Genomic DNA, 20565 nt, shown 5'->3' on the forward strand with positions numbered 1-20565 from the left:
TGCTTCCAACTTTTGACAATTATGAATAAAGCTGATACCAACATTTATGTGCTGGTTTTTGTAGAAACGAAAGTTTTCAACACCTTTGGGTAATACCACGAGTACAGTTGCTGGATCATATGGTATGGGTGTGCTTAGTTTTGTTAGAAACCCCCAAACTGTCTTCCAGAATGACTATACTGTTTTGTATCCCACTAGCAATGAAGGAGAGTTCTTGCTGTACGTCCTCACCAGCATTTGGTGTAGTCAGTGTTCCAGATTTTGGCCTCTCTTACAGGCGTGTAGTGGTATCTTTTTGTTGTTTTCATTTCTGTTTTCCTGGTGACTTAATGTGGAGCAGCCTTTCATATGCTTACTTGCCATCTGATATCTTCTTTGTTTTTTTTTATTTATTTATTTTTTATTTTATTTTATTTTTTTTTAAAGATTTTATTTATTTATTTGAGAGAGAGAGAAAGCACATGAGAGGGGGGAGGGTCAGAGGGAGAAGCAGACTCCCTGCCGAGCAGGGAGCCCGATGCGGGACTCGATCCCGGGACTCCAGGATCATGACCTGAGCCGAAGGCAGTCGCTTAACCAACTGAGCCACCCAGGCGCCCTGATATCTTCTTTGGTGAGGTGTCTCTTAAGGTCTTTGGCCCATTTTTTAATCAGGTTTTTTTCTTATTTTTGAGTTTTAAAAGTTCATTGTATATTTTGGATAACAGTCCTTTATCAGATGTGTCTTTAGCAAATATTTTCTCCCAGTCAGTGGCTTGTCTTCTAATTCCTCTTGATTTTGTCTTTCACAGAGCAGAAGTTTAATTTTAACGAAACTTATCCATTATTTCTTTCCTGGATCATACCTTTAGTGTTGTATGTGAGAGGGCGTCACTATATCCAAGCTCACCTAGGCTTCCTCCTATGTTATATTCTAGGAGTTTTATAGTTTTGCATATTACGTTTAGGTCTGCGATTCCTTTTGAGTTAGTTTTTGTGAAGGGAATAAGGTCTGTGTCTAGATTCGGGTTTTTTGTTTATTTGGTTTTTTTTGCATGTGATTGTACAGTTATGTGAGCATTATTTGTTGAAGAGACTATCTCTGCGCCATTGGATTGGATTTGCCCCTTTGTCAAAGATCAGTTAACTGTATTTATGGGGGTCTATTTCTGGGGACTCCTTTTTGCTCCATTGATCTATTTGTCCTTTCTTTCTCCAATACCATGCTGTTTTCATTACTTTATAGTAAGTCTTGGAGTTGGATAGCTTTAGCCCTTCAACTTTGTTCTCCTCTTTCAATATAGTGTTGGCTATTCTGGGTCTTTTGCCTCTCTGATAAACTTTAGAATCAGTTTGTTGATGTATACGAATAACTTACTGTGATTTTGATTGGAATTGCATTCAATCTGTAGATAAAGTTGGGAAGAACTGATATCTTGACAATATTGAGTCCTTTTATCCAAGAACATTGAATTTTTCTCCATTTGTTTAGTTCTTTGATTTTGTTCATCAGTTTTGTAGCTTTCCTCCATATATACCTTCTGTATATTTTGTTACATTTCTACTATTTAATTTTGGGGAGTACTAATGTAAATGGTTTTGTGTTTTCAAAATTTCAAATTCCATTTGTTCCAGAGTTGGTTTGTTTTTTTAGTCAACCCCCTTAGGTTTTTTATATAGACAATCATGTCATCTGTGAACAAAGACAGTTTTCCTTCCCAGTCTGTGTACCTTTTATTTTCCTTTTCTTGCCTTATTGCATTAGCAAGGACTTCCAAATATGATAATGAAAAGGAGTAGTAAGAGGGAAGATCCTTGCATTATACCTGGTCTTAGTGGGAAAGCTTTGAGTTTCTGACCATTAAGTCTGATGTTAGCTATAAGTTTTTTGTAGATACTCTTTATCAAGTTGGAAAAATTCCCCTCTGTTCCTAGTTTACCAAGACTTTCTATGATGAATAGTTGTTGGATTTTGTCAAATGCTTTTCCTGCTTCTCTTGATATGATCATGTAATTTTTCTTTTTTAGCCTATTGAATAGTGATAGATTACATTAATTGATTTTTAAATACTGAACAAGCCTTGCATACTTGGGATAAACCCTACATGGTCTTGGTATATAATTCTTTCTGTAAATTGTTAGATTTGATTTGCTAATACTTTGTTGAGGATTTTTGCATCTGTGCTCATAAGGGATATTGGTCTGTTTTTTTCTTTTAATGTCTTTGTCTAGTTTGAGTAGTAGGTTTGTGCTGGTCTCACAGAATGAGTTAGGAAGTGTTCCATCTCCTTCTGTTTTCTAAAAGAGATTGTAGAGAGTTGGTATACTTTTCTCCTTAAATGTTCAATAGAATTTGTTCATCTGGGCCTGGTGCTTTCTGCTTTGGAAGGTTATTAGTTATTGAATCAATTTCTTTTATAAGTATAGGTCTATTGAAATCATCTATTTGTTGTGTGAGTTTTCACAGATTGAGTCTTTCAAGAAATTGATCAGTTTCACCTAGGTTATCAAATTTGTAGGCACAGAGTTGTTCATAGGATTCCTTTATTATCCTTTTAATTTTCATGGGCCCTGTGGTGATGTCTTCTCTTTCATTTTTGATATGAGATAATTTGTGTCCTCTCTCTTTTTTCTTAGTCATACTGGCTAGGGGCTTATTGATTTTATTGATCTATTCAAAGAATAGCTTTTGATTTTGATGATTTTCTCTGTTGATTTCCTATTTGCAATTTCAATGATTTCTGCTCTGATTCTTGTGGTTTCTTCTGCTTACTTTGGACTTAATTTGCTTTCCTTTTCTGTTTTCCTAAGGTGGAAACTTAGATTACTGATTTGAGATCTTTCTTCTTTTCTAATATATGCTTTTAGTATATGTGCTGCCGAAGTGAGCACTCTAATATATGTTTTTGACTTTATGAATTTTCCTCTAAGCACTGTTTTGCCTGCATATCACACATTTTGGTAAGTTGTGCTTTCATTTTCATTTAATTCAAACTATTTTTAAATATTTCTTGAGATTTCTTCTGTGATCCGGGTGTTCTTTAGAAGTGTGTTGTTTAATACCCACATGTTTGGGGATTTTCCAGTGATTTTTCTGTTACAGATTTCTAGTTTAATTCCATTGTGGTCTGCGAGCAGACATTGTGTGATTTCTAGTCTTTTAAATTTGCTAAGGTGTGTGTTATGGCCCAGAATGCGGTCTGTTTTGGTGAATGTTCCATGCGAGCTTGAGAAGAATGTGTACTCTGCTGCTGTTGGATGAAGTGGTCAACAGATGTCAGTTATGCTCAGTTGATTGATGGTGTTGTTGAGATCAGCTATGTCCTTACTTATTTTCTGCTTCTTGGAGCAGTCCATTTCTCATAGAGAGGTATTGAAGTCACCGGCTCTGCTAGTGGATTCATCTGTTTCTCCTTGCAGTTCTATCAGTTTTTGCCTCATCTAGTATGGTGCTCTGTTGTTATGTGCATACATGTTAAGAATTGTTATGTCTTGGGGCACCTGGGTGGCTCAGTCATTAAGCGTCTGCCTTCGGCTCAGGTCATGATCCCAGGGTCCTGGGATCGAGCCCCGCATCGGGCTCCCTGCTCTGCGGGAGGCCTGCTTCTCCCTCTCCCACTCCCCCTGCTTCTGTTCCTGCTCTTGCTATCTCTGTCTCTGTCAAATAAATAAATAAAATCTTAAAAAAAAAAAAAAAAGAATTGTTATGTTTTTGTGGAGAATTATGTAATGTCCTTCATCATCAGTGATAACTTTTTTTACTTTGAAATCCACTCTGTTTGAGATTAATTGAGCTACTCCTGTTTTCTTTTGATTAGTGTTTACATGGTATATTTTTTTCCATCCATTTACCTTTAATCCATATGCGTCTTTATATTTAGAGTGGATTTCTTGTAGATATGATACAGTTGGGTCGTGTGTTTTGGTCCACTCTAAAAATCTCTGTCTTTTAATTGGCATGTTTAGACCACTGATTGACATTTAGAGGGATTCCTGATACAGTTAGATTAGTATCTACTATACGCATTACTATTTTGCATTTGTTGCCCTTGTTCTTTGCTCTTATTTTTGTCTTCCACTCTTTTTCTGCCTTTTGCGTCCAGTCCTTTTTATATGGTTATATGTGATCCTGTGTATATTTGTTTTTTTCTTTTTAAATTACAGAAGTGATGTGTACTTATTGCAAAGTAATTCAAAAAGTATAGGAATGTCTAAACTGAAAAAAAGTAATAATAATAAAAAAGTCCCTGCCCGGGAGGAGTCTTCTGTTGTAGGCTGAGAAGGGAGATGGAAGGGGCTGTGAGGCCAGGGGATGCCTTGGCCAGGTAGGGGACCTGGGCCTCTTTGAATACATAGCACTGTCTCGGGAAATGAGGGGCAGTGCCAGGAATAGGAAATGTGGAGGGTGGGGTGTAGAAAGGGAATTCAACTGAGAAGAAAAAGGTAATTTTTACTTCTGTGTTAGGGTCCATTCCCTAAGAATGGCATTGTTTTCAGGGGTCAAAGGCCCTTTGTGGGGCAGGAAAGAAATGAAGGAGATATCGAATGAACAGGTGCGGCTGAATGTGTGTGGTTCAAGTCCAGTCCGGTGTTTATTTATTTATTTGTTTGACGGGGCTGTTTATAACCTGCTTCTGGCTTGGACAAGTCATTTTGACCCTGATGCCCTGGCTCATTGAGGCCACTTAACGCTGTTTACTTTTCAGGGGGTGATGTGTGTGATCTGACAATCAAGCGCTTTCGTAAGGTCTGTGAGGAAAATGCAGGCTGGCTAAGCCCCGGGTTGCCTCACAATAGCCAGGATCTGACGGGTCCTCCGCTGCGCCCATTCACTGGAAAAGAATGAAACGCTCTTGACCCAAATTCATGGAGAGTCTTTGCAGAAGGAAGGAGCTTAAAGCTACCGAGAGCTTTAAGTTAGGAGACGTTCTCTAAAATTTGGATACCTGGTTGCCAGTATGTAGAGACCCGTGAAAGCAGCAGTTGTCGACCCTGCCATGCATTTGAATTTTTAGAAATGCTGATGCCCAGGCTGCACCCCAGACCAGTTACAGCAGGTGGGGGCCAGGCCCTGCTATGTTGTAAAGCTCCCGGGGTGATTCCAGTGTGGATCCAAGGTGGAGAGGTAGTGCCTTGAAGAAGCTGGCTCCTCCTGACTTGCCTCTAGTAGCCTTCCTGGAGGCGGGGGATGAGGGGTTGAGGCTTTTGTGTCACAATACAAGGAAATACGAAGAGACCTAAATGTTATGCATGTAGTTAAATTGTTTTCAGAGTTCTGTGTTTCTAGAGTAGTGCAAACATTTGATTCAGAATGTCACCATATAGATATTTTAAGTTGTCATAGACAGAGTACACATAGTCAAAACGCTATACACCAAATTTTCAGACTGAAAATAACTAATGAGCTGTCTTCTCAGTGACTCTCGATGTAGTAATGAATGCTGTCAACCAGGATGGACCAATGAAATTCACATACCACTTTGATCTGTTGATTTGGTTCCCACCGTTCATTTGTTCAGTTCCCGGTTTCTGCTCGTGAAGCCAGGATGGGGTTCCGGGTAAGATTTTGATTGGGAGAAAAGGTTCCCCATGAATTACAGGCCTTTCCTTGTAGGGTCTCTGGTGAAGTCTGTCGTCTGGTAGATGAGGCCCCAACACTGCCCCCCTCCCCCAAGCTGCAGCCCCGGACTGGCTTTAGAGCTACATCCTGCTAGTCCTTGAGCTGTCCTGGCTGTTCACCAGCTGGATCTCCGACAGACAGGTTTACATTAGGGCAGCTGCGATTCCTTTTTGGAGAGGGAGAGGGAAAGCTTTCATGGACGGTGGAAGTGGGCTGCAGCTGTGGGTGGAGGTGGGTGGCCCAGAGATGCTGTCATTGTCAAGAGGCCCTTGGAATGTCCTGGGGTGATGCCTGGCCAGAGCTGTGGATCCAGAGCTGCAGAATGTTCCAGCCAGGAGGGGTTTTTAGCTAGCAGCCCTATACTGAAGAGTAATTGTGGGCTAGACCCTGTGGCAGGGCCTTTGCAGATGTTATCTTACGGAGTCTTTTTGATAACTCTGTGAGGCACACATTATTATTATCCCCATCTTACAGATGAGGAGACTGAGGCCCAGAGAGGCTTAAGTAACTTAGCCAAGATCACAGCTAGTAAGTGACAAAGCCAGCCCTGACGTATGTGCTGGTCCACTCCCAAGCCTTCTTAGAAATCATTTTACAGATGAAGAGATCAAGGTCCAGAAAGGAAAAGCAACCTGTCCAAGATGACACAGCCAGTCCCAGTTGCTGGCAGAGCTGTGGCTGGAACTCACGTGCCCCTTGCGCCTCATTGGCGTGCCCAGCCGCTGCTGAGGGGAAGGAAGGCCACGGGGGTGTGCCCCCTTCTCCCTGCTCCAGGGCTCAGACTGTAGGCATGGAATGAGAAATGAAACTCATCATATTTCCTCGCTCCTGAGTCTGTGGGGGAGACCGTGTTAAGAAGAACACGGAGAAGGCGGGCAGAGGCTACCCCAGAGCAGTATAGCCCAGTCAGAAGGCAGGGGGACTGGTGGGGAATCAGAGCCCCCATCCCAAAGGGCGGGTCTACACTGTCAGTCCCCCACCCCCCATTGCCAGTGTGCGGGCATCTGGGCAGCAGGGCTATGCTTTGGCCCTGCACGTACTTCCACATTCGTGTGCACTCAGCTTAAAGCTGCAGTCGCCTGCAGGAGCTCGGCTCTGCCCACCCCACCCCACCCCCGATACGGAGGGTGCAGCACCAAAGCGAGGGCCCCAGGATTACCTCCGACCTACAGGCCCAGACTGCAGGACGGTTGCTTTTATTTGTTTTCAATGGAATGGGTGTCGAGGATTCAACGTTTCGTGCTCATTTTATTAAAAACTTTATAAACGGCATTAATAAATAGATATAAAACTGCTACACAAATGACAGAGGGACTAAATGAAATTCCGTAGGGTTCAGCCGTTGAATAAGTAACAGAACCGCGACTTTGCATGGTCAGATTCCCACACATGCATATTAGGGACAGAGCTTTACTGCAGAGTGTTTTAATTAATATTTATAAATCACAGAGCACCTCAGAAGGGGCCAGCAAGCTGTTTATATGATCATGTCATACAAATCACAAACCCTTTCGAAGATCGCTGCCTACTCTGCATTTTGGTCTGAGAAGTAAGCGAGCATGTCTGTGTGTCCCCCACAGGTGTAGTGTCGGCACAGCGACATGTCGCCGTCCAGGAAGGACCCCTGTACCGCACAGAGGGCTCCCACATCACCATCTGGTGCAACGTGAGTGGCTACCAGGGGCCGTCTGAGCAGAATTTCCAGTGGTCCATTTACCTGCCATCCGCCCCAGAGCGCGAGGTCCAAATCGTCAGCACGGTGGACTCTTCCTTCCCTTACGCCATCTACACCCAGCGAGTCCGCGGGGGGAAGATCTATGTGGAGAGAGTGCAGGGGAACTCAGCCTTGCTGCACATCACCGACCTCCAGGCCCGGGATGCCGGGGAGTATGAGTGCCACACGCCCAACACGGATGAGCGGTACTTTGGGAGTTACAGTGCCAAGATGAACCTAGTGGGTAAGGAGATGACGTTTCCCATGGCCAGTGTCCCGCCCCACCCAGTAAGTCCACTCGGGCTGCTATACCCAAATACCGCAGCCTGGCTGGCTGAAACCACAAGTGTTTATTTCTTATAGTTCTGGAGGCTGGAAGCCCAAGGTCAAGGTGGCAGGCACAGTTGGTTCTGGTGAGGGCCCTCTTCTGGGTTGCCAACTCGTGATTTCTCATTGTGTCCTCCCATGGCAGAAAGGGAATGAGAGAGCTCACTGAGATCCCTTTATAAGGGCACTAATCCCATTCACGAGGGCTCCCCCTGCATGACCTCATCACCTCCCAGAGGCCTCACCTCCAAACAGCGTTGGGGGGGTGGGGGAGGAAAGATGAGGATTTACCATATGGATTGTGGAGGAGGGGAGGAAATAAACACCGAGTCCAGATCACTGAGTCACTTCTTTTTTAGTGCAACTTTATTTAACTTAAAAAACAAAAACAAAAACAAAAACCAAAAAAAAATCCAAAGCTCCCCAGATATCTTAGTGGTTAACCAGTAGCATGAGTGAACAAAGGTTGTGGGTTCATTTGTAAATAATAGAAGGCTGAGGCTAAAACTTATGAAGGATCAAGTGCAGATGTCAAGAATTCAGAGGTTAACTGACCCTGTAGCTGGCGAAAGGGGATATGAAAATAGAAGGCAGGGACATTTGTGGTTGATGATCTGTCTGAAGAAAGGACGAAGATGGAGCATATGACATCAGCTAGCAGAGAAGCGAAACCGCTGGGCAGTGGAGGGGCTCTGAGACCCCTGGGGCACTGCTGAATCAGGAAGCAAATGCACCTGCAGGTCCTTCCTTGCTCATACCCGGAGCCCGACCCTAGGTCCTCTGGCTGCATGAGTAAGGAATTATGCACCAGCCCTCTCCCTTGGCCCTTGTGCTCCCTGAGTGATGGAGGGAGTTGGCAGGAGGGGAGGGCACAGATTTCAGTGTGGACGGCCGTGGGCCACCACACTTGCTGACGTGAAGGGTCAACGATATCAAGGCTGTTCTGTTTTGTGCCCACATCTTAATTTTTCCACATCTGTTTTTCTGCCTACAGCTTAATTTCCAGTTTTTTTTTTATCACAATTATGCTTGGAAATTATGACGTGAGCAGAAAAACAGAACAGCCTTGATATTGTTGACCCTCCATGTGGGTGAACATTGCAGCCCAGTGCGGTCCACACTGAAATCCCCCCCTCCCCACCCCATGCCAAACTTGCTTTTCCTTTCTCTCGGTCTGCATCCCATCAGGAGGCCTGTGAGAACCCAGGCCTGAGATCACGCACTGAGAAAAGACAGCACTGGTTGTGACTGGGGTGTCCCCATCACACCCCATCAGGCCGAGAAGGGGGGTGTTTAGTCTCCAGAGTACATTTCTGACCAAGGCGCCATGGGGCAATGCCCGAACTGAGGCTTCCTTCCAGCGCCGACCACTCTGACACATGCATTGTAGGAGAATTCAACCCGCCAGACAATTGAGGATGTTGTTGCTTTCCTCTACCAAAGATTCCTCTACCAAACATAGCCTTGCTAGAGGATTGCATTGCTGAAGTGAGTTGGATGGGGGGACACGTGGGGGTGGGGCCGCGAAAGGGGAGGAAGTCAGCAAGGTGCACAGACACATAAAACTGCAACTTCTAGGAACAATTTCCTTTTGAAGATCGGTCAGAAGCCAAGTGAAAGTATCTTGACGCGGTACCAAAATGAACAACAAAATCTCATTTGGCCTAAAAGAGAATTCTTTTTTACATGGTATTTTCAGGGAGTTCATTTACTGTGGGAAACAAAATACATCCTACCTGTTATCCAAGTGTTATTAAAATACCAAACAGGTAAGTGTAAGTGCCAAAAAATTGCAGTCCAAATCCAAGCAGGCAGCTCCTGTTTCTGTGCCATCCGGGGTCGCCCGTGGCCTCATGGTGACTGTTGAAGGCCGTGGGGGGTGGGTGGCTAGCCCCCTCCCCGCCGCGAGGATGAGGTTCTGTGGCTTTGTGACCGGGCGGCCGGGACATTTCTGTGTTGCAGTGATCCCCGACACCCTGCAGACCACAGCCGTGCCCCAGACTCTGCACAAAGTGGAGCAGGACCCCCTGGAGCTCACGTGTGAGGTGGCCACGGAGACGCTCCAGCACAGCCACCTATCTGTGGCCTGGCTCCGGCAGCGAGGGGGCGAGAAGCCTGCGGAGGTCATTTCCCTGAGCCGAGACTTCGTGCTGCACTCCAGCAGCGAGTACGCCCAGAGGCAGAGCCTGGGGGAGGTGCGGCTGGACAAGCTGGGGAGCACCACCTTCCGCCTCACCGTCTTCCACCTGCAGCCCTCCGACCAGGGCGAGTTCTACTGTGAGGCCGCCGAGTGGATCCAGGACCCGGACGGCTCGTGGTATGCCATGACCCGAAAGCGTTCCGAGGGAACCGTGGTCAACGTCCAGCCCACGGGTCAGTCTCTCTCTTGTGCCCGCTCTCTACCTGGTGGTGAGGGTTGTCTGACGCCGGGAGGGTGTGCAGACTTCTTCTCTGGTGACCTCTGAGGGTACTAGGAATGTAGAGGGAGCCTAACTAAGATCTGACCTTCTAGTGAGTCTTGGAGAGGAGCAGGCCAGACCGAATCTGGCTTACAGGCATGGTTTCTTGGACCCACGTGGAATTTTATATTTTTTCTTGAATTACAAATTCATTTTAAAAAATTAGGAGATTTCACATAAACCATTTGTATCTGATGAACTGGGTCCACAGTGGCTGTCCCCTTTGATGATGTTACCTGTTTCGGGGACCAGTCCTGTTTCATTTGTAGAAGACATTTGAGATTATGAGCCTTCCATCAGAGGTTTGAAATTATGATCTAGGGATACTTTGGCTTAAATTATTATTTTTTGTATTAACACTATGTCTTAAGATATGTGGTGGTTTATAATTTCCAAAATACTTTATCACGTATTACTTCAGGGTCCCTCAGAAGGTCTGCAAGGTAAGTTGGCGGTGGGGCAGATGCCGAGGGCAGTTGCTTTATGGTGGGGCCCTGGGAGAAGTCACAGGGCGGGTTGTCAAGGCCAGCCTGGCAAGTATCGGCTTTCTCCAGTGAAAGACCTGGAAAAGGGGTTCCCTGAGGAGGCTGAGTGACATGTTTATAGCTGGGGTGAGAAGATGGTGGCACCGTGGGCTGAGATCTTCCCTGACTCCTTGTATTATTCCCCCACAATCTCTGACTGCCCCATGCCCCTGAGTGCAGCCAGGCTCCAGATCAGAGCTGACCCCTGTCGCTGGCTGCCTTGGCTGGTCAGGGCCAGGCTCTCCACGAGCCTTCAGTGCCCTGGCTTTGGTCGTTGTGTCATCATCGAGGTGCAGTAAGTGGCCCGAGAACCTTCCTGTGTTGTTCCTCACCTTTAGTGAGGGGCTACAGTTGGAGGTGTGGTTTGTGGGAGATGAGCTACAGTACGGGGGGGGTCTCCTCTTTAGGACCTGACCTTGACCTCACTGTCCCTTTTGCTACATACAGTCAGGGGTCCTAGTCTTCTCCCACTTGTTCTTGTGTCCTTCTAGAGCAGTGCTTCCAACTTACCTAATGGTACAGATCCCTGAATCAGGCTCCTGGGGTGGGGCTGGGGGGCCTGGGAAGCTGGATTTCCAGTACACGTCCCAGGTGATTCTTCCACTGCCCACATTGTCCAGCACAGCTCTGCAGGTAATAGGGCAGAAGGGATTCCCTGGACATCTGATGGGCTTTTCTGAGAAGGGGCGGCTCCCAGAAAGAGAGCACTTTATCTGCTCTGTCGGGCCCAGAGCAGTTAGCAGCTTCTGGATCTTCCAGTACTAAGACATCTAGGGAAGACACTTCATCTTTATCCTTTCCCTTTCTGGATGGCTTTACGATCAGCTTCAGAAGTCTGGACCAAATTTTGAATCTTAATGCTTTCAAAGAAGGTGGCATCAGTTAATCTTCTTTATTTTAATCTTACCAATTTGGGATTAGGACTTTCTGAATTTGCCCAGCAAATGTATTCAGACTAAGCCAGCAAAGGGAAAACTAGATATAAAAAAAAATAAAGTGGATGACTTTACTTTGTGCCCCCGAGCTTTTCAGGTTCGACAGTTGCAGCCCCATCTTGAGGCCCTTCCCTTAGTTCCTTTCGGTAAACACTCAGTAAGTCTCTGCCGCAGTGAAGGTCTGGCGAGAGCCACTGGGGATTCCGAGATGAACAACTCTTGGGGCCTGCGTTCCGGGAAGGGGCAGCTGTGAAGGCTGGTGGCTAAGTGGGGCGTGCTGAGGTTTGTGGTGCTGCTGTCTGGACAGTGCCCTGGGACACAGTGACTAGGAAGTGCTCTTGCAACCTGAAGTTTTCCCTGGATGGGAGAGTGAAGGCAAATCCAGGAAAAGCAGCTAATTTGCTAAGTGGAACTGAGTCTGAAGCTTGAGGAGACAGCAGAGGGACAAGCATAAGGGCACAAAAATGTGTCCTGTGTTTGGCCAGCAGAGAGGAGTCCGGCGTGGGCAGAGGTTGAGTGACAAGATGAGGAAGGAGAGGAGGTCTGAAGCCCCACGTGCTGGAGTGTGGAGCTCGGCCTTGACTCCATAGACCCCGTGTTTGCAAGCTGTCCTTCTTGGGATCTTAAGAGCACTTTAGAGGCGCCTGCCAGGAGGTCCTGGAGGAAGGCATGCTGAGGGCCACAGCGTTGCCTCGCTTGCCTCAACCAAATGTTTTCTATATTGGGCAACAAAAGATTTTGCACGGAGAAACTGCCCTTTCCCCTGCCCCCTCCAAGGAATGTTTGAAAATCACTGTTGCAGACAATGGGAGGGGGAAATAGAGATTTTAAAGCAAGGAGTGACACAATGAGATCTGGGTTCTAGAAGGAGAACACCACGGAGGCCAGCAGGAGGTTGATGAAGCAGGTCGGTCCTGCTGTGGAGAGACAAGGTAGGAGAGAGCTATAAGGCCAGGGCGGGTTGGCGGCAGTGCCTGGAAAGCAGGCCAGTGGGTGTTAGAGATGGAAGAATGGGGAGCACCACCACGGAACGGGAATCTACCTACCGGGCACCCTGAGGCCAGGGCTCTGGGTGATTCCTTGCATCGGGGTAGGGAGAGAGGGGGAAGGAAAGGTATCAAGAGTGTGCCAAGTCCTGCTTCAAAGCCTCTGCTTCCCCATTGGTGGCAGCCCTGGTTGTCTTTTCTACTGTTTTTGTCAATTTTAGTCAAGGGGTCCATCCTTCATGCAGAATCGTACAGAGATGCTCAGTCATAGAGCACTGTCCGTGCTGAACCGGGGAGGGATGAGGGCCGGGGGGAAGCCCATGGGGTAGTCATTGCAAAGGGCCCTGGACAACAGCAGGTCTGAGTGAGAAAGAGAGAGAAACCTAGCGGTCAGTCAAGCAAGAGGAGAAACAGGAAGGAAGGCGTCATGGAACCCAAGGGCGGAGAGCGGGTCCAGAAACCTGCTTGAGAGAAGCCTTTGGTGTGATGGCGTAGGTGGGGATGGGCGGATCATTGGTGACATTTGCTAAGTCAGTGAAGTGTGGGAGAAGGGCCAGAAGCCAAACTTCAGGGAGCTGAAGAAGAGTGAGGGGGCATTGGAAAAAGCATAAAGCAATTTGTAGAGGTTTAATTGGGTATCATCACCAAGGACCAGTTGCTCTACAGGAAGGAGGTGGTTCGCTGTAAATCTTGGGTCTTCAACCTGGGCATGGGAAGGCTTCACCCAGCCATTGGGGATCGTCCCACGAGAGTAGAAGAGTCTCTGGCTGCCACAAGTAGAAAGCCACAGTGGTAGCCAGCCTAACTCTGAGGAAATGGAAAGTTCTGAGGTCTCGGGCATCCATTTGCATGTCTTCCATGCCATTTATGTGGAAGGGGTGCTTTTTTTTTTTTTTTTTTTTAAATCATTGATGTCAAGTGACTGTAATTGGGTTTACCACAGAGCCACTGTCTGGCAGATAATACAGGCACAGTTCCCTGTGGGTGTGTTCCTCTAGGCTAGGGTGGCAGAGTGAAACCCATTCCTTTCAACTCCTACCTCGTAGGACTGGCCTTTGGGGAATGGGAAACTGAGGCAGCAGCTGTCCCCTTCCTTCTCGAGATTTGATCTGACAGGTGGTGACTGGTGGAGAGACATTTGCTTTCACTTTGCGGAATTTTGTTAGAGATTATCTTACCTGTGTCTTATTTCCAGTGTGCACATGGGGCTGGAGAACATATCTCAATTATAGGTACATTTTTGAGTATTTCTTAGCATTGGGGTCAGCGCCTAGGCCACCGTGTAACTTTGTCTCTCACGTCTCAGTGGGGGTGGGTCCTACCACATCTGCAGAAAATGTTTGTAGTCCTGTTGCTTAAATGGAGTTCCAGGAGTACAGTTCAGGGCTAGACCTGGGTAAGTGATGTCAGGAATGATATTCCTTATTGACCTCTGGGGGTCTAATCCAGGGCATCACAGGCTGCAAACAGAGCCCCCTCTGTCCCAACTGGGATGGCAAGCCCCTTAGACTGCCTGGGTCTAGCTACCTTTGAGTTCGCTCTGTGACATTCGGGAGTTTCTCTAGTCCTCAGATCCCCTGGGCATGGGTTGGATTTTTCTCCCAAGACAAGTGGGGAGGTGCCTTTCCTGTGGTTAGGACTACACAGAACGCATGGGTAATGGGAATTTGCTGATACAGTTGGGATAGCCGGGGGTGGGGGGTGGGGTCCGCATTCACCCAGAATGCATCCGTTTTGTTATTTGTTTTCTTAGACAAAGAGTTCACTGTTCGACTGGAAACAGAGAAGCGGCTGTACACGGTGGGTGAGCAGGTGGAGTTCAGATGCATCCTGGAGGCTCAGAACGTTCCTGACCGTTACTTTGCCGTCTCCTGGGCCTTCAACAGCTCACTCATTGCCAGCATGGGGCCTAACGCCGTGCCGGTCCTCAACAGTGAATTCGCCCATCGGGAAGCCAGGGGCCAGCTGAAAGTGGCTAAAGAGAGCGACGGTGTCTTTGTGCTGAAGATCTACCACCTCCGCCAGGAAGACAGCGGGAAATACAACTGTCGTGTGACAGAGAGAGAGAAAACGGTCACCGGGGAGTTCATCGACAAGGAGAGCAAGCGGCCCAAGAATATCCCCATCATAGTCCTCCCCATCAGTAAGTAGAGAGACATGCTGCCGCCTTCTCCTCCCCCTGGTCTGGTCTGTAGCTGGCATCATTGAAGAGAAGTCGGGGGGACAGATGAGCTGTGTGGGCAGAGGGGAGGGCAGGGCTCGTGGAACTCAAGGGTTCAATCAACGCTGGCAGAGAAATCCGTTAATCTCTCTCCCTTCTCCGGCTCGCCTTCCCACACTTAGCAACGCCCCCAGTCATGCAGAGCATTGGGGTGTGTTTGCAGGCTGGAAGGGGCATCCCAGAGCCGAGCGTTAACAGCCCTCTATAAACGCCAGCCGCGCCTGCTCAGCTTGGAGGAAAATCAGGAATCCAGGAATGGCTGTTTGCTCCCACGTGGGAATTAAATGCCCAGAAGTGGGCAGATGCCTACCTTGAAATCTTACTTACGAGGGTTGGTCTTTTATGGGAGAATGTTCAATCATAAAGCACGTTATTTAAAAAGATTTGCTGTCTGGGGTTTTTGGGCATAAGGGTTGCCATTTCCCTAAGGGTCTCTTCCCTGTTGAAATTGTGTTTTCAAAAGTCAGTGGGTGGGACCTCTCCTGTCTTCCTGGAGCATAGCCTTCCTCTTAAAGCTTAGCCGGTTTCCCAGGCTATGGCTGGGCTCCTGTCTCCACGGAAGCTGGCCTTGTCTGGGTGGAGAGCGGTTGTGGCTGGGGACTCGGGGCACTACCTGAGTTTGCTCCTACTGGGTTTACTCATTCCCTAGATTCAGGATGTTATTAACATCTCAGTTCTCTCATAGTTCTGTTTTTAGTAAAAAGAGAATTAAAGTGTACCATGCCCTGAATTTAAACAAGACAGTGAAGTTTTTAAACTAACCTTTAACCTTTTCTCAGCTGCTCAAACTGTTCTTTCCCTTAGCCTTGTAAAGGTTACCTCTACGTTTTGATTTACACTTTTACGTTTTTAATATAGTTCTCCTCAAGCGAGAAGGAAAAATTAGACATAGGGGTCTTTTGCCACTTCTTTCTTTTCTCACCAACAGGATTCCTTTCTTTCGCACTTACTTATTTATTTTTTGAAATCTCTCACACACACCTAATTATCTCAAAATTATTTTGTTTCTTAGACTTTTTAAAAAATTTTCCTTGCAATGCCTAGCATGGTGCTTTGCGTAGGGTAGGTGCTTGCTGAGTATTTGTAGAGTTGAAATTGTTGAATTGAATGCCCACTCTCTTGACTGTTTCCTGTCGGTTTGTGCTTGCTTTAACCATGGACTCTCTCCTTTTAAATCTGCAACTAATTCCTCGTTGTTTTGTAAGGATCCAGTGAAGGGCAGCCACGCTGTTTTACTCCCCTAGATCTTTTGTACTTAAGAGATTTCCCCCCACCCCTTCCAAGAACTTGTTTGATGATCTGTGGCCTGCTATATTGCTTTTCCAGCAGATAACTGGGTAGTTAAAGTCCCTCAGCACCACCAGATCCTGCCCCAAGGCCACTTGGGTAAGTCTACCAAAGTACAATGATCACATCGGGAATGGTGATAATACCTTGGATTTTAATGGCGCTTTTCCTTCCAAGAGCCCAAGTACTTCTGCATAGATCACTTCTTTCTCTGCTCCCACCCCTGACATCCCCGTAGAGGCCCAAATCATATCCATCCCTGAATGAAGAAGCGAGAGCACCGTGCAGAGAAGTGGCCCAGCCAGTTCCGTTAGTGGTTGAGCGTGCGTGGCATTAGGAACATTCGCTTCTCACTCCAGATCCACTGCTCTGCGCTTAGTCTGTGCTACATTGCCCGCCTCCTGATTGGAAATTTCACTGGTGCCCATGCAGTCAGATTCTCATCAGTCTGTCCTAGTTTTCGCTTAATCCAGAGAGTTTTAAATTGTCGGCTGCCTTTTTCTCAGGCCCGGGGACGCTCGGATCTAGTCTTAACAGGCAAGGCTACACTGGGTCTGTATCTGCCTTTGCCCAGTCCACCGGCCTGGTTTCTCTTCTCAGGGGTCCACATCTCCCCCTGCGGTTCTTCCTGGCTGGCTTGAGCAGCAGAGCCCCAAGCAGCAGCCCCCATCGTAACCCAGCCAGGGCTTCTGGAAGAGTTCACTGGGGCGACAGTAGGGAATGGCAGGGACGCCCTGCACGTCATTCTTCTGCCGGAGGCAAGCGAAGGGATTTTTTTATCCCCGATGCGGAGTGGTCCTTTCGATTCCCCACATGGAAAGATCATACTGGGGATGAGTCCGTAACCTAGAGAGGAATTATTAGTAACGAGGATGATAATGAGACATAGTTATCTCCTCCAATACTGTCACTGTCGTGACCCCAAGAAGTAGGAACTCTTAGTGCCTCCGTTTTGCACATGAGAAATGGAAGCGTGGGGAGGTTAAGGAAGAACCCCAAGCTTACAGAATTAGGAAGCAGTAAAACCTGGGCCTAGAGCCCAGGTCTGCCTGCCTCCAAATCCATGCTTTTAGCCTCTTAGTGCTGTAGATAGTGGCTAAGCAGGAGCCTCCTCACCTCCAGAAATCATCTTGGTATGGCTCCTGGGGGGGGTTGCCCTCCTGGGAAAATTCCTCTTTCCCACCCTGTCCAGACGGATTTTTCACGTGGAACAAGCCAGTGCAGAATGGATAGCAGGCATTCTCACCATAGCACGAACTACCTGCCGGGGCTCGGTGCTCATCTTTGTCTGTTTCTGCCTGTGGGATAAATATAGGGGAGAAGAGATCGATTCAAATGCATGGTTATGGGTGTCTGCTGGTCCGCCCTCCGTGATTGGATATGCCTCTGAATCTGGGATTTGATTTAATTGATTGATTTTAAATTGTTGTGTTTCATGTGGGTGGTACCCAGAAAGTTGAAGCCGAATTAGTTATGGTACTTTGTATTCTTGTGCGTTTTTTAAAACTCAGTATAGATAATTACACAAAATAATGTACGCATAATTAAGGCAGATTCGAACATCCAGGATGTTTATCAAAACAAAAGTTATTGGCAATAGTAAAGTTAATCATGATCACGGTGACCACCTTTTGGAAACCTCCTGTGTGTTAGGTGATTTATATACATTGTCTTGTTTGCTTTTTAATCTTTAAAAAACTGCACAATATAAATACCACCGTCCCTATCTTATAGAAGAAGGCACGTAGAGTTGAAGTAATTCGATTGAGTGACGTCATGGAGCTAAGTGAGTAGGAAAGGAGCCAAGGGAGTGAGTGGATCCTTAGCCCAGAGTTCGACTGGCAGGAGGTTTTAAGGTTGAAGCAGTGGAACCAGGGCTGAATGTGGGCGGCCGGATGGAGAGCCGGTGGCCTTGGTATGTTCCTCTGCTTAATGAAAAGGATGAACGCTTACTCCCCACCCCTCTGTTTTGGGGCTGCTTGCTAATATTGCCCTGAAGAGCTCTAAGGGCACATGACGGACGTTCAGCATTTAGCACTGAACGGCGGGAAGATTGAGGTGAAGTAGAATTCCCGAGTCACTCAGCTTACAGAAACTCCTGAGCTGAAAAATCCTTGAACCCTAGCTGAACAGATTCTCTGATAAATGCCTTTATGCCCCAAGTGTAAGGTCATCGTGTTGTGTTTCTGAGGTTCTGATTCAGCCTCAGGTCTTAGACCCTCCTTATCCCACACTTTGTCCTGGTACCCAGCAAAAGGCCTCCAAGGTTATGGATCTTAAAATCCTGGGGAGCAGTGCCCAGAACCAGCCAGGGCTTGCAACAGTGAGTGTCAGAGGGCTTTTATTCTCCAAGGGAACAGCACCTGCATAGCATGACCTCCGCACCCGTTCTCCTTTTTACGTCTGCGGGGAGGGTGCAGGAGGGGCCAGAAAGCCGCAGTGTGGTGCTCTGTCCCTCTTCCCAGAGAGCAGCATCTCCGTGGAGGTGGCCAGCAACGCCAGCGTCATCCTGGAGGGTGAGAACCTGCACTTCTCCTGCAGCATCCGCATGGCGGGCCGGCCGCAGGGCCGCTTCTCAGTCGTCTGGCAGCTCGTGGACCGGCAGAACCGCCGTAGCAATATCATGTGGCTAGACCGGGATGGCACCGTCCAGCCCGGCGCGTCCTACTGGGAGCGCAGCAGCTTTGGGGGCGTCCAGATGGAGCAGGTGCAGCCCAACTCGTTCAGCCTGGGCATCTTCAACAGCAGGAAGGAGGATGAGGGCCAGTACGAATGCCACGTGACTGAATGGGTGCGGGCTGTGGACGGCGAGTGGCAGATCGTCGGGGAGCGCCGGGCCAGCACCCCCATCTCCATCACGGCTCTCGGTAAGTAAGCATCTGGCGGTCTTTCTTTTCTCTTTTTTTTTTTTTTTAAGATGTTATTTATTTATTTGAGAGAGAGAGAGAGCACAGAGGGAGAGAGAGAAGCAGACTCCCCACAGAGCAGGGAGCCCAATGCGGGGCTCTATCCCAGGACCCCGAGATCATGACCTGAGCCGAAGGCAGACATTTAACCGACAACCACCCAGGTGCCCCCAGAATCTGGCAGTCTTTCTGTGGGGCTGTGGGGAGACTGCTTCCCTGTCAAGAACCTTACCCCGACTTTTATCAGAGTCCTGGCAGGAAACGGATGGCACCTTCCGAAAGATTTAACTGAAGGGACCGTTACCGAAGTGCAGGTAGGGTTGACGGGGCAGGGGTGCACAGTGGGGCCCCTGGGGACTGGTGGCAGCTGGGGGGTGCTCACTATTTCTGTGTCCGCGTGGTAGGCGTGAAGTTAGAAGAATTCTGGTCGGGGGAGCGAGGCCACCCCCAGGAGTGGAAGGATGTGGTCACTGCCAAAACTGGCCCCCCAGAGCAGAGCCTCTCTCGCCTGCCCCCAAGCTCTCCTGCCCTGCAGGCCAGGGCAGACAAGGGTAGAAAATCCCCCTTTCACCATTTATTTAGCATTTACTATGTTCCTGGCTGAGTCTAAGCACTTAAGCTTAATTGTCCCTTTGAATCTTCACCTAGCCAAGAGCTAAACCCGATTTTACAAGGAAACTGAGTGAGACAGCTTAACTCATTTGCCCAGGACCACAGCTTTTAAATGACAGACCCAGAATCTGGACCAGGGAAGCCAGGAGTGTCTCAAAAAAAATTTTTTTTTTTAAAGATTTTATTTATTTTTTTGACAGAGAGAGACACAGGGAGAGAGGGAACACAAGCAGGGGGAGTGGGAGAGGGAGAAGCAGGCTTCCCGCAGAGCAGGGAGCCTGATGTGGGACTCGATCCCAGGACCCTGGGATCATGACCTGAGCCGAAGGCAGACACTTAACGACTGAGCCACCCAGGCGCCCTCAAATTTTTTTTTCAAAGTCTGTGCTTTTGTCTCGTCCTCCGTAAGTCACGTCCTTAGGAAAGCCACTTCCTCATTAGGATGAAATTAAGATACCTTGAGATTTTGCTAAAACCAGAGAATTAGATTTGCTTCTCACGGGGCAGTTAAGGAGGCTTCTATCAATGTTTATCTGCCTAATATAATCAGTATATTAAATTGTAAAAGGCCAGTCTGCTGCCTGTTTTCTTGTTAGGTCTTCCTGTTTATCAGGACAGCTGTGACATCAGTTGTCCTCAGTGGCTTTGTGTCCCACTCCCTGGGACTGTGTTGCCCACTCTCCTCACAGGTAGAGCTGGTGGTGCTTTTAGACACAGCCCCGTAAAGATGGCAGCCCCAGCTGCTTTTGCTCTCAACAGAGTAAGTACTCTATCCTCCCCACCCAAGATTAGAATTACACATCTTTTTTCTAAAAGCTTAATCCCCAGGATTGGTCCTGCTTCTTGCAGTCATCGTATTGCTCAGATTTCTGTCTGTGGAAGCTTCGTCCACTGGTTGAGTTTGCCGCCCGGCTCAGTCAGCACCAGTGTGGACCTGGGGATGGCACCTGTGGGGAAGCCTCTGGCTGTCCGGTCACGGGCATTCTTCGCATACT

General features: G+C 47.7%; 1 protein-coding gene across 4 annotated transcripts in view; it reads left to right on the forward strand.

The window, feature by feature from the left end:
• Nucleotides 1-20565, forward strand: part of IGSF3 (immunoglobulin superfamily member 3) — a 93171-nt gene that overhangs the window by 46582 nt on the left and 26024 nt on the right. For 2 of the 4 annotated variants that reach the window (XM_064588572.1, XM_064588573.1), the window contains exons 3-7: nt 7180-7557; nt 9603-10013; nt 14298-14687; nt 16092-16151; nt 18518-18919. In XM_064588572.1, the coding sequence (XP_064444642.1) occupies nt 7180-7557; nt 9603-10013; nt 14298-14687; nt 16092-16151; nt 18518-18919 (1641 nt within the window). The remainder of the gene's footprint in view (nt 1-7179; nt 7558-9602; nt 10014-14297; nt 14688-16091; nt 16152-18517; nt 18920-20565) is intronic. The other 2 variants (XM_064588574.1, XM_045896869.3) reach the window with 2 other exon arrangements.

This window comes from Mirounga angustirostris, unplaced genomic scaffold, assembly GCF_029215605.1.
Source record: "Mirounga angustirostris isolate CCGP_5_RB_7025 unplaced genomic scaffold, mMirAng1.0.hap1 SCAF_4, whole genome shotgun sequence".
In the NCBI taxonomy this organism is placed as follows: domain Eukaryota; kingdom Metazoa; phylum Chordata; class Mammalia; order Carnivora; family Phocidae; genus Mirounga; species Mirounga angustirostris.